The 11,983-nt window shown below is 58.8% G+C and overlaps 3 protein-coding genes across 6 annotated transcripts in view; 2 read left to right on the top strand and 1 right to left on the bottom strand.

Annotated features, from left to right (window-relative positions):
* The first annotated feature begins 2,662 nt into the window (after window positions 1-2,662).
* On the top strand, window positions 2,663-6,578 carry MRPL24 (mitochondrial ribosomal protein L24). 2 transcript variants are annotated; one of them, XM_019555715.1, is made up of 7 exons: window positions 2,663-2,704; window positions 2,902-3,003; window positions 3,186-3,391; window positions 4,859-4,954; window positions 5,541-5,644; window positions 6,033-6,163; window positions 6,404-6,578. In XM_019555715.1, exons 3-7 carry the CDS (start codon window positions 3,212-3,214, stop codon window positions 6,538-6,540), a joined length of 648 nt encoding a protein of 215 aa, XP_019411260.1. In that variant the 5' UTR covers window positions 2,663-2,704; window positions 2,902-3,003; window positions 3,186-3,211; the 3' UTR covers window positions 6,541-6,578. The 2 variants fall into 2 exon arrangements, with proteins under 2 accessions (XP_019411260.1, XP_019411252.1); XM_019555707.1 differs by having other exon boundaries at window positions 2,902-3,006.
* Window positions 6,579-6,841: 263 nt separating this feature from the next.
* Window positions 6,842-11,823, bottom strand: RRNAD1 (ribosomal RNA adenine dimethylase domain containing 1). 3 transcript variants are annotated; one of them, XM_019555653.1, is made up of 9 exons: window positions 11,717-11,823; window positions 10,723-11,077; window positions 10,440-10,561; window positions 9,995-10,196; window positions 9,824-9,886; window positions 9,253-9,396; window positions 8,192-8,934; window positions 7,552-7,736; window positions 6,842-7,454 (listed from the first exon to the last, which is right to left on the bottom strand). In XM_019555653.1, the coding sequence occupies exons 2-9, from the start codon at window positions 10,822-10,824 to the stop codon at window positions 7,327-7,329; spliced, it is 1,689 nt and encodes a 562-aa protein (XP_019411198.1). In that variant the 5' UTR covers window positions 10,825-11,077; window positions 11,717-11,823; the 3' UTR covers window positions 6,842-7,326. The 3 variants fall into 3 exon arrangements, with proteins under 3 accessions (XP_019411198.1, XP_019411207.1, XP_019411190.1); XM_019555662.1 differs by having other exon boundaries at window positions 10,723-11,029; XM_019555645.1 differs by lacking the exon at window positions 11,717-11,823 and having other exon boundaries at window positions 10,723-11,607.
* A 71-nt stretch (window positions 11,824-11,894) lies between these two features.
* The window catches only part of ISG20L2 (interferon stimulated exonuclease gene 20 like 2), a 3,194-nt gene continuing 3,105 nt past the window's right edge, over window positions 11,895-11,983 (top strand). Inside the window, exon 1 of the mRNA XM_019555685.1 lies at window positions 11,895-11,961. The gene's annotated coding sequence lies outside the window, so the exon portion shown is untranslated. The remainder of the gene's footprint in view (window positions 11,962-11,983) is intronic.

Raw genomic sequence — 11,983 nt, 5'->3', positions numbered from 1 at the left:
TCGAAGGTATCCCTGGGTTCTCTGCCCATCACATCTGTCCAGCTCACTATCATCCTGCACCCAGGTAAAACCCCTCATCAGCAGAGCCCTCCCTGTCCTGCCTTGAGGCAGAGACCTGGGGTGTTCGGAGCACGGTTGTGCTCCCCAGGCCCTGAACCTTGCGTGTGCGCTAATGAAACACGACAGGGCACAGGACACGCCAACAGGCATGCATTTTAAAGCAGCCTTTGGGTTGCTCTAAGTCATGCGTTGCTCCCCGTGTCCCTCAATGAGAACGGCCACAGCTCAGTTTACCCTGACTTGGTGCCGAGACCCACATCCACCCATTTTAAGGCCCATGTGTGACCAAGAGTCCAGCCCACAGGGGTCATGAGCCTGACCCCAGAGGACAAGCCCATTTGGGGATCCCAAATGGGTCCCCAAATGGCAGCCACGGTACCCTCAGTTGCAGGGGATGGAGCCAGAGCTCATTCAGCATCTGTTGCAAATGTCTCTGGGGAAGGTTTCTCCCTCCCCTATCCAGCCACAAACTGAAGGGAAATTATCTAGAGGCAGCGGCATCCATGTTAGTCCCTTTACCCTTCACTTCCGGGGAATATTTACCAAAACATTACTATAAGGAGGGGGGGAGAAGTTTTTAGGGTAATGTTTTTAATAAAAAAATTTAAAAGTTTAAAAAAAAAACCAACACCCACAGGATGATGGTGACTAGCTGGAAAAGTAATTGTTTTAGCTAAGGATTTTTTTTGTAGTCTGGCTTATTTTTAAACTTGTGTTTCTTGCTGTCTTCTCGGGCCAGGTATGTCGCCTTGGTTTCTCCATCTCTCTCTCTCTCTCCCCAAGTCTTTCTCGCTCTGTGATGTAATCGTATTACAATTTGTAACATATGGAAGAAAAAAGAAAAATAAACTCCCAGACACGCCTGCCTTGGCTCTTTTTGGAGGCGGTGATGCAGACTATGGCTGGATTTAGCTTTGAATAGTTCAGGAAACAAAACAAAAAATAAAAAAAGGAAAAAGAAAAGTATAAAAAAAATCTAGCTGATTTCAGTTCTCTCTAGGACAATAAAAGGTTGATTATGACGATGGTCTCCAAAGTGTCTCTTCCTGGGGGTTTCAGTTTCCTGGGACAGTATCTGATGAAGTGAGCCTCCCTACACAAAACCTTGGGGGGGGGGGGGTGTGTGTGTGTGTGTGTGTGTGTGTGTGTGTGTGTGTGTGTGTGTGTGTGTGTGTGTGTGTGTGTGTGTGTGTGTGTACTTTGTGTATACATGTATGGACATATGTGTGTGTGTATACTAAAGTATATATGAGCATGTACATTTGTATATATATGTATGTACATATGTGTGTGTACACTAACCAAAGTAGGTGTGTGTGTATATATGTACTGTATGTGTATATACACTAACCAAAGTGTGTGTATGTATCTATATACACTAGCCAAAGTAGATATACGCACACATGCGTATCTATTTACTTTATGCCTATTTATATATATGATAGATGGATGTAGATATAGACATATATATAGACTAAGCAAAGTAGATGCATGTCTATATCTGCTTTGGTTAGTCTATAAGGTGCAACCCTACCCTGCTTTCTCCTGGGCTTCAGACTAATGCTCCAACTCCATCTCTTTTCCCGTGCCGGTCAGCGGATCTGCGGTAACACGAGGGCTCTCCCCTTCAGGACTCCCGGGGTCCGCTGGGCCTCTCCTATGCTCAGCGTGTCCCCTCCTGTGCCATGAGCAGCAGGACTTGGCGTAGGAGTGGGAATCCCACTTCTGCCACCATGCCATTCTCAGCGGGGCCCGGCCTTGCTCGTCTCTCCTCTGCCCTGGGCATGGTGCCACGGCCCTAGAGAAGCTACATCGTGCTTTGCAAAGAGGATGGAGCTGCTAATCTCGGTGGGGGCAGGGGGGGAAGGAGCAATGGGCTCAGGCTGCAGTCGGGGATTCAGGGATCAAGGAGGGCAGCGAAGCCCTGGACCAGGGAGGGGGAGCTGCGGCTGGGGCTGGCCCTGCTTGGAGCAGGGGGGCGAGCTGGCCCCCGGGGGCCCCTGGCAGGGCTACCCCATGTCCTCCGGCCGAGCCAGGGCTGCAGGAGCGAGAAAATGGAGCGGGGCTGGAAGCGCGCCCGGGGCCGGCCAAGGACTACGAGTCCCAGCAGGCCCCGCAGCCGGGGGCGGGGGCTGAGCAGTGCTGCCCCGGGACGCTGCAGCCGGGCCGCGGCGGGGAGCTCTGCGTTGCTGCTCGGTGCTGCATGGGCCCCCATCCCTGCAGCCCGGGGGGGTCCTGCCCCCCTGCTCTAGTCAGTGCACACGGTGCAGCCTCTGCCCGGGCCCTGGTGTTGGGAAGCCCCTGGGGGAGGGGGGTTGCAATGCGAGCCCCGCCCCATGCACACGTGCGGCACATGCTTGGAACATGCCCCCCCCACCCCTCCCTTGCAGAGCCAGCTTGCTTTCCCCAGCATGCACCAGGGGAGAGTGGGAGGACTGCGCTTCCCAGCATACCCTGGGGCAGCCCCCCTCTATTTCCCCCCAGGGAAAAGACTGCGAGTCCCAGCATGCCGCGCGGTGGGACCCGCTGAAGGTGAGGCTGAGGCTCCCAGGGTGCATCGCGGTGGTGGAAGGGGGGAAGGACTACAAGTCCCAGAAGGCAATGCGGCGGTATCTCCATGCTGCTGGGTTCTGAGGACAGCAAGGTGAGAAGGGGGCCTCCAGCTGGGGAGGGGGGCCCTGGCTGCACGCATCTGGGGCTGGGGAGGAGGGCCTTGGCTGCACGCATCTGGGGCTGGGGAGGAGGGCCTTGGCTGCACGCATCTGGGGTTGGGGGGTCCTGGCAGGGAGTCAGTGCAGCTCTGGGAGTCTGCTTGCTAGACTGCCTGGGCTCTCTTTCCAGGTCACTGGGAGGAGCAGGGTGCAGTGGAGGGGCAAGGGCAGGACTCCTGGGTTCTTGTTCCTCATCTAACACCCAGACCACATCCTTACAGTTGGTACAGAGGTGGCAAGAGCCTTGGATGCCTGGGTTCCCTGCTCTGGCAGAGGAGCAGCTGCCTGGGCGGCTGGATCCCGGAGGCGGGGGTGTGCCTCCTTGCAGTTGGAGACAGAGCCAGGATACCTGGGTCCTATTTCGCAGCTGCGTCCACTGACTTGCCTAGTGCCCATCATTCCCATCCGTGCCAGGCCTTGGTGCGCTCTGACCGTTCGCCATGCGTCTGACTGCACTGCTCGCCATGGCCACAGCGAAGCTGCCACCTGGCTACCGCCACGGCACCCACCGGCCCGGGTCCTATGCCGATAAGATTAGGAACCCACCCTGGCTGCGGCGCAGGAGGCTGATCTTGGAGCCGCTGAGCGAGGAGGACTGGAAGGTGTTCAAGGGCGACACGGTGAGTTGTGGCATGTGGGCTGCCCACATTCCTCTCTGCTTCCAGAGGAGCCTTCCTCTGGCCCCTCACCCCCTGCCAAGTGCCTCTGAGCTCTTGGTCTCGCTGCTTCTCTCCACTCTAGCTGCCAACAGTTGGTTTAGTGCTTCATCCAGCTCTGACAGCTTCACTAGCAACTACTGGTGGGTTTGGCTTTTTCCCTAGATCATAGGGTCAAAGTGGGGCTGGAAGGGGCCTCGTGAGGTCACATCCAGTCCAGCCACCTCTTCAAGGCAGGATCATCCCTAGCTAAAACATCCCAGCCCAGCATACCTCTGACCTTCCTGGGATGGAGACCCTACCACCTCTCTAGGGGTCTCTTCCAGTGCTTGACTACCCTCTGGGTCTGGGAGCTCCTCATCTCCAACCTAATGCTGCCCTGCTGCAACTTGAGTCCGATCCCCTGCAGCCACAGAGAAAAGCCTATCTTCATCCTCTCCAGAGCATTTGCAGCCGGCAGGCCCTGCTGGACCCATTCCCCTCCAGCCCTGAGAGAGACCCTGGCTGGCACAGTTGACAGCTGCCCGTGCCCATGCCATAGCTACGTAGTCTTCAGAGCTTAGAGAAATGGGTCTCAGTATATTCAGCACATTGACCACTTTTCTCTGTTGGCTTTGACTCATAGGTTCATAGAAAATGAAGGTTAGAAGGGACCTCAGGAGGTCACATCTAGTCTAACCCCCTGCTCAAAGCCCATCTCCAACCTCTTTTGGAATCTCCCTTCAGGTATTTGAAGACTGTTATCAAATCCCCCCTTAGTCTTCTCTTCTCTGTACTGACAAACCTGTGCTTTTCCAGCCTTTCCTCGGACCTCTAACCATCCACCAGCTGCTCACGATTTCCTGCTGCCCTGCCCCAGGCACTCTTGTTTGTGGCAACAAACGCATTTTAATGCTACTGCCCAGACTTTGCACCAGTGGAAAAATGCATCCCCCATCTCCAGGGAACAGGAGAACTGGAAAGTGGGTGTTTTCAGTGGTGGCAGATGACAGAAGGAGCAATGGGCTCAAGTTGCAGCAAGCAAAGTTTAGATTGGATATTAGGGAAAACTTTCTTACTAGGAGGGTAGTAAAGCATTGGAACAGGTTACTCAGGGAAGTGGTGGAGTCTCCATCCTTTGAGGTTTTTAAGATCTGGCTAGACAAAGCCCTGCCTGGGATGATGTAGTTGGGGCTGGTCCTGCTCTGAGCAGGGGGCTGGACTAGATGTGACCTCCTGAGGTCCCTTCCCACCCTCATTGTCTGTGATTCTATGAAATCAGCAACAGAAAATTACAGTTGTGCTGATTTCATGCCTTCATACAAAATGGCCTAAGACAGACCTGTCCTCCAAATGCGGTAACATGAGGGCTGGTGATATAATCCTGCCCCCCCACGCCAATTTCTGGGTTGGGGTCTCATCTGGGTGACTTACAGGGCTGCTTGTCTCCAGGTGGAGATCCTAAAGGGGAAGGATGCTGGGAAGCAAGGACTGGTGAGCCAAGTCATCCGAGCCCGTCACTGGATCTTTGTGAAAGGCATGAACGTGGTAAGGGGGTGGGGGCTCTGCTTCCTGCAGCTGGGCTTGCCCTGCTGTGTCAGAGCCCCCACCCTGCTGGTGGGGATTCTCCTTTGGCTGGGCTTCAGGGGTTTGGCAGCACTACTCTGTGTGGAGGGTGGCTGGTGAAAAGTACTCCATTCGGTTCTCCAGGGGCTTTTCTGTGCCCTGGGCAGGGCGGGCTGGGCAGCATTGTTTGCCCCCCAAGATGGGATGGGAGAACCCTGGGGGCCTTATACATGGCAAGGGAGAGGGGCGCAGGTCTAAGCTGACCTAGGTGCACAACAGACTAAAGGTACAGGTGACCCCAGCTGTGATGCTTCTGAATCTGCCTCTGCTGTTGCCCCCAGGCACAAAACAAGCTGCCCAAGGGCCCTGGCAGTGCCCCACCCCAGAACAGGCTGTACCAGGGCTGTCATGCAGGGTCCTATGCAACCAAAACCCCCTCATACATCCCCTCCCTGTGATGACCTGTCCCCGTGCCAGGGCTTGGAGGCTTTGGCTTGTCCCTCTTGTGGCAGGACAAGTCCAGGCTTTACCTGCCGCATTTGCTTGAATCCTGGTTCTCTGTCCGCAGCACTATCGCTACTTAGGGAAATATGGTGACTACCCAGGCATGTGTGTTCCCAGTGAGGCACCTTTGATGCTCCGACAGATCACCCTCATCGACCCTGCAGACAGGTAACCTCCTTCTCACCCCATGCCAACTCTGCCTGGGTCCCCTGCCCCCTGCGTGGGCTGCAGGGGATCTCGCTAGCTAAGCAGGGCTTGGAGGGGAGCCTGAGCCCCGTCCTGGTCTGTGCTTGTACAGTGCTGAATGCAGCAGGGTGCTGGATGACCACTGGGGGTGGTGGACGATGCCTGAGGCTTTGGCAGCCAGAGGTGGGAGACCAGGAGTCAAATGGAAGAGATCTCTGCTACGGCAGTGGGCAGCTGTGTGGGGTCAAGGGGGCTGGGGTGGGAAGGAGACTGTGGTTGCAGGGAAGTGGGGTCTCCTGGGATTGCTCCCCCGGGGCTCCGGTCCCGCCCCGAACCATCCTTGCCATGGAATGGCTCATCCCACCCCCAGGAAGCCGACAGAGGTAGAGTGGCGCTACACAGAGGAGGGCGAGCGTGTGCGGGTGTCCTTGCGAACGGGTAGAATCATCCCTTTGCCTGAGGTTGAGCACCCAGATGGTATTGTGCCAGAGCTGTGGATTGGTGAGTCTTCCCCCTTGTGGCCCTGGTGCTGGGGCCTACTCTGCCCACAGCAGGACAGTCATCTGCCACTGGGCTGCTCCTGCCTGAGTTGGCAGGGCTCTGCCTACATCTTGGCGGGGGCTGCTCTTACCAGCAACCTGCTTCCCCCTGATGCCAAAGGGCCGGAGGATGTGGCTCAGAAACCTTAGGTCACACCCTGCAGCCCAGGGTGTAACACGCTCCTTTCTCTTCCCCGGGCAGATGGGCCCAAGGACACCTCAGTGGACGATGCTCTGGCCAAGACCTACAAGGCGTCCCTGAAGACCTTTGAAGAGGAGATCATGGAGCTCACGGGCATTGCGGAGACACGCAGGGCCCGCAAGTCCTTCTGGTACTGAGCCGAGGTTTGTAATAAAGACGTTCTCTTCTAAACACCCACCGACAGGACCTGTTTTTTAAGCCACAGGAACACGGATGAGCATGTATCTGCTGTGAATACTGCCCTGACCTGGAGCCGGGGGTGGGGGGCTGGACTATGGAGCTCTGGGTGGGAGGGACCTGGTCCAAGCCTCTGGGGCAAGGGTGAGGTCGGGGGGTGATGGTCCTTGGGCATGTCACTTTGCTGCCCTCTGCTAGCACCAGTGGAGGGGATGGGCATCCCACTGCCCAGTGTTGCAGTAACAGCCTGGAAGGCTTCCAGAGAGGGGTTGTGAGTCCTTTATTGTGGGGACCAGATGCAGTCCTGAGCACAGGCATCACCAATCAGCTGCCTGACCCAAAGCAGAGGAGGATGGGCATGGAGCTTGGGCCGTCCCCATGGTGTCAAGCATGAGCTCAGCCTTCTCCTTCCAGACACAACACTGGAAAATAACAGGTTACCATCTGCGAACGCAGCTGCCAGCTCAGCCCAGCAGGCCCTGGAGCTAAGGCCACGCAGGCCCTCCAGGGGCGGCAAGGCCATGTTAAGAGCCCAGGTGTCCATGGCTGCAGGGCCTGGAGCTCCCGGCAGTGAATGCCTGGGTCCCATCCTGCTCCTGTGCTGGTTTTTGCTGGGATCATGAGGTCTTACCCTGCCGCTTATCCAGCCCACTTTTCTTCTGGCAGAGGCTCTGCGTGGTGCTGTACGGCTCCTGTGCTCCTCCCCAGAGCCAGCTGCATGCGCTTCCCTCATCCAGCCACGAAGCCTAGACCTCACTATCATCCTCCACCAGAGTGGACAGGGCTGAGGCTGACTGGGCCTTGGCAGCCACCAGCACTAAGTTCCGGGGGGAGAACTGGGGGTCGAAGAGGGGGATGAGCCTGCACTGAAACCCTGCCAGGGACAGCAAGCTGGGGGTCACATCACCAGCCTGGAGAGGCAGATGCCCACTGTGCCAGGAGGGAGGGGCCCCGCCACCCCCCACACTTGCCTTGCTCCTGCAGGTAGATGGTGCGGTCCAGCAGGATGAGACTCTCCACCACTGGGGCCAGCAATAGTGCCAGGGTGAAGTAGGCAATCACCTGCTGCTGTCGCCGCAGCAGGGCATCCATGTGGGCCACATCCAGGGGGATGCTAGGGTCCAGTCCCACGCGAGCCAGGCCCAGCCGTGCATACCTGCCAGGGAGCAGTGCCACTACGTCAGCTCAGCTCTCTGCTCCCCTTCTTGGGTGGGCATCCCTCCCAGACAGCAGTGTTGTGCCCAAGGCTTGCCCTGCAGCCAGTTGGGGGCAGGGTGGGGGATAGAACCCAGGGGTCTTGGCTCCAGCCCCCGGGTCTTGGCTCCAGCCCCCAGGTCTGGCAGGCTCCCAAATGCATCACTGGGCATGACTGGTGGAGGAAGCCATTGTGTTACTATGAAACAGCACAGGGGGGAGGTGTCCTCCCTCCCCTGCCTTGGTTTTCCCATCTGTTAAAGGGGGAGAATGTGCCCTTGACATAACCCATTGCAAGCCTGAATGAGGCCCCTTTCATCAGCTCCCCCCTGGGATGCAGGATGAGGCCCTGGTGACTGGCTAGGTTGTTAGCAGAGGTGCTGCCATAGAAATTCCCAACTCCCTAGGGTCACTCACTCGTGGAAGGAGAGGCAGTGGGCCCCAGGGATGGTCTGCACGCCCAGGCGCTGCTTGCTGGGGTCGGCTGCACGGATGAGGGTCTCCAGCACGGCCCGGTAGCAGTGTGCCCGCAGCCCGGGGCTCTGGCTCCGCAGACGCTGCCCATAGTCCTCAGCTGCATGGCAGGCCGCCTCCCGGGCCTTGTAGGACAGTGTGTGGCCTGGCAGCCCAGCCACCCAGGCACTCAGTGGGTAACCATACGTGGCTGGGGGCACAGTGGGTGGCAGGACGAGGCCTGGTGGGACAGGGGTCTCGCGGGTGCTAAGCTTCATGTAGCAGCAGGCTACGGAGGTGATGGCAGCCACGTGGGGACAGTGGACAAAGTGGCGGAGCAGGGTTACACTGAGGTCGCCACAGGCATGTAGACCCGTCAGCAGCACCCTGCCTGGCGCTGGAGGATGCTCTGCTGGCTGGCTCAGCTCCTGGAGGTGCCCAATGGGGACACCAGTGCCTATGTGGCTCCTGGCACCCGTGGGATCCGCTGCAGCCGTGCCTGGCTGAGCCACATCTCTGCTGAGCACCGTGGGCAGGGTCCTCATCCCTGGCTCCAGGGATGGGGGGCCGGCGCAGGCGGTTGCTGTGGGAGCGTGGCTCTTGTCCGCTCCAGGCTGCAGCAGGAGGAAGAATTCTGGCCATGGTGCCTGGGGGTCGACCCAGCCTGCCACGTGGCTCGGGCCACGGAGAGACAGCTCCCGCGCAGCCTACGGGGCAGGAGAGGGAGAATCATCAATGTGATCCTTTAGCCTGCTCGTTTGCCATTACCACGGGATCCTGCAGGACTAGGGTGTTATGGAAGCATCGGCTGGCCCAGAACATCTGCTGATCCCACCCAGAACCCCCAGTGCACGCTCAGAGACACCCATTGCCCCTCAATCTCATCAGGCAGCAGGAGGGGAAACTGAGGCACCGGGTGGTAAGGCAACTTGCTCGAGGTGTGCACAGCCAGGCAGGGGACCTGGGATGCCCAACACATCCTGGGGTGGCCGCCCATGACTCCTGCCTCCCTCTCCACTCTGTACCTTGCCCCCCCGTGCTCGCTCCTTCTCCAGCGCCTGCACCAGCTCCTGGTCGAACCTCTTCGCTGTGTCCACCAGGTGCCTGTTGCCCTCAACAGCAGTCACAGGTAGGCCAAGACCAAAGGATAGGAAGCGGGACAGGTGGCCCTGATCCAGAAGCAGACAGAGCCTCAGCCCTGTGCCGCTCTTGGCCCCTGGGGATTGGGACGCACCAAACTCTTCCAGTCTGATCTCGGCACCCATGGGATCAGGCTTCCCCCTCCAGTCTGGGGCTGGCAGTACAGCAGTGCTGGGGCCCTGGGCATGGGAACCATGGGGAAGAAATGCCTAGGGAGAGGCTGTTCCCAGGCAGGGATATGCCACGGCCAGGTCTCTGCTGAGCCAGTGGACCAGGTGGGGGTAACTGCTGCTCCCTACTAGCATCTCAGATCTCCATCACATGAAGATCCCAGCAGCAGCCACAGTCTGGGGACATCAAGCCCCAGAAGGAGAGGAACCCATGGTGGCTGCACCGAGGGGCCTGCGGTTGCCCCTACCTAACCCACGGGGCAGCAGCAGGGTCCCAGGGACTCACCTGGCCAGAGCCAATGTCTACGATGTGGTCACACTGGGCGAGCTCGCTCAGCCGCTTCACCAGCTGGAGGGAGAACAGGGCCAGGGGTCAGCTGGGATCCAGGAATACCTCGCCTGACCCTTGGGGCCGAGCAGAGGCCCAGCAGGAGAGTGGCTGCCCTCGGGCATGCACCTTGCCCAGCTGCCAGATCTCGTGCTGCTTCTTGGGCTTGACGTGCTTGCGGAAGACAGGGTGGAGCCGGGCGCTCTGGCACAGGTTCTCCTGGAACTCCTCGGGCCTGCCATTGGCCCCGCCACAATGTGCCCGGGGCAGTGCTAGGGCATGCGCTGTGGCTTTGAAGGCCAGCAAAGACAGCGGCCACACCATGCTGTAACTGTCCAGACAAGATGGGAGGAATCAGCTTTCCTGTTCCCTCCAAGGGACTGAACAGACTAGGAAATGCAGCCACCTCTGGGGTGGAACAGCAGGTACCAGTGCAGAAGGGGCAGCTCAGATCCCATTGAAACTACCGGGGAATTCAGACATGGCGACTGGTGGATTCAAGCCTGGGCCTAACCTGTGCTGAGGAGCCCAGGAAAGCCCTGCTTCCTAGGAGGGGAGGGGGTGCGTTTCTCACCTTGCTTCCTCCGAGTTTGCCTTTTCCAGCAGCAGAGCAGCCAGTTGCGGGGAGGGCAGATCAGCCAGGACGTCCTGCCAGGAAGGAGGCAATGTTGCCCACTGGTCATTCGTGAAAAACTCCTGCAGGGAGGCAGAAACAGAAGGGGATGGGGAGCGACAGTGCTTGGCTCAGGGCACCTGCAAGCTGAACAGGCAGTTGGGGAAACTGAGGCATGACTGGCCCAAGTGCTTGGGCTTCAAGCTGAGCAGCCTCCCCCAAGCGTGCGCCCGACCATACTCACGATGACGAAGGAATCCAGGAGGAAGCGATAGTGGGAGAGGACGCGGGCAATGCTCGCTGCCAGCTGCTGCTCCAGGGAGAGGGGCCGGTTGGGAGCTGCCATGGGGTTGTGGGAGAGCGGAGGGGTCCCAGGCAGGGAGACAGAGAAGACGTGGCCTGCCAGGGGCACGGGCCGTATGCGAGTGAGGCACTGTGGGCGCCTGTCTGTTGGTGGTGATATCACACCTCCCGCAGTGACAGCATAATAGCCCGTGGCACCGTGATGGCACCAGGGGCTCGGTGCCGTGACAAGGCCCAGGCTTCTTCCCCTGGAGGCAGAGCAGCCATGTGGTAGTGTGACATCACCCCACCATGCACTGAAATGATGCCAGGTTGTGACATCACAGTAGTATGACATTGCAAGCCTCCTCACCAGGGTGCCCTGGAGCAATGTGATACTATGACATCACCCCCACGGTGTACTGCAACAATGCAATGCTGTGACATCACAGTGATATCACATCACAAGCCTCCTTGCCAGGGTGCACTGCAGCAGTGTCTTAGCATGACATCACCCCACGGTCTACCGCAACAATGTCATGCCTTGATATCACAGCTGTATGACATCTCAAGCCTACTCAAAAAGGTGCCCTGCAGCTATGTCATACTATGCTATCACCCCACCAGGCATTGCAATGAAGTCAGGCTGTGACACCATGTTGACGTGACATCACCGGCCTGCTCCCCAGCATGCACTGCCAGTGATGCGATGCTATGACATCACCCCCAGTGCACTGTGAGGACATCACACTGTGACACCACACGGAGATGACATCATCAGCCCCCACTCCGCCAGACACTACTGAGACCTCATGGCCACAGGGTGGCGCGCTGCCGGAATGACGTCATCCCGTTGCCATGATAGTGTCCGCGCTGTTCTGCACCCAGCCCCCGCGCGCCCATAGAGCTCGCCCGCCGGAGGCCTAGAGCGGCCGCAGCACCGGGCACTCACTCACCACCGCCGGCCTCTATGGTCTCCCCGCGGCGCCGCGCGTGCGCAGACGCCCTCCCCGCCTCTCCCTCTAACCACGTGCGCTCCCCCACCAGCGGCCCGCTACAGGCGCAGACCTGTCCCTTCTGTGGCGTCACACCCTACAGCGCATGCGCACCCGCTCCCCAGCCAGCCCGGCGCTTGCGCTCTCTGCCCTTCCTAGACCACGCGCCGGTCCTAGTCTCCGCAAGGCCGCTACTTCCGCTTCCGGTGCGGGGGGCCCGGGCTGGCC

The sequence above is a fragment of the Crocodylus porosus genome, unplaced genomic scaffold (genome assembly GCF_001723895.1).
Source record: "Crocodylus porosus isolate Cpor-Errol unplaced genomic scaffold, CroPor_comp1, whole genome shotgun sequence".
Classification (NCBI taxonomy): Eukaryota; Metazoa; Chordata; order Crocodylia; family Crocodylidae; genus Crocodylus; species Crocodylus porosus.
This window is presented reverse-complemented; position numbering and strand designations above follow the sequence as displayed.

What these genes read in the sequence shown, in the direction of transcription:
- RRNAD1 (XM_019555645.1), bottom strand. Translation starts at nt 11,118, where the DNA reads ATGTCATACTACTGTGATGTCACAACCTGGCATCATTTCAGTGCATGG. An exon ending in GCAAACTCGGAGGAAGCAAG is followed by an intron (nt 10,197 to 10,439) that starts GTGAGAAACGCA and finishes TTGTCTGGACAG; the next exon opens with TTACAGCATGGTGTGGCCGC. An exon ending in CATCTACCTGCAGGAGCAAG is followed by an intron (nt 7,455 to 7,551) that starts GCAAGTGTGGGG and finishes TGTCCCTGGCAG; the next exon opens with GGTTTCAGTGCAGGCTCATC.
- MRPL24 (XM_019555715.1), top strand. Translation starts at nt 3,212, where the DNA reads ATGCGTCTGACTGCACTGCTCGCCATGGCCACAGCGAAGCTGCCACCT. An exon ending in TTGTGAAAGGCATGAACGTG is followed by an intron (nt 4,955 to 5,540) that starts GTAAGGGGGTGG and finishes CTCTGTCCGCAG; the next exon opens with CACTATCGCTACTTAGGGAA. An exon ending in TGTGCCAGAGCTGTGGATTG is followed by an intron (nt 6,164 to 6,403) that starts GTGAGTCTTCCC and finishes TTCCCCGGGCAG; the next exon opens with ATGGGCCCAAGGACACCTCA.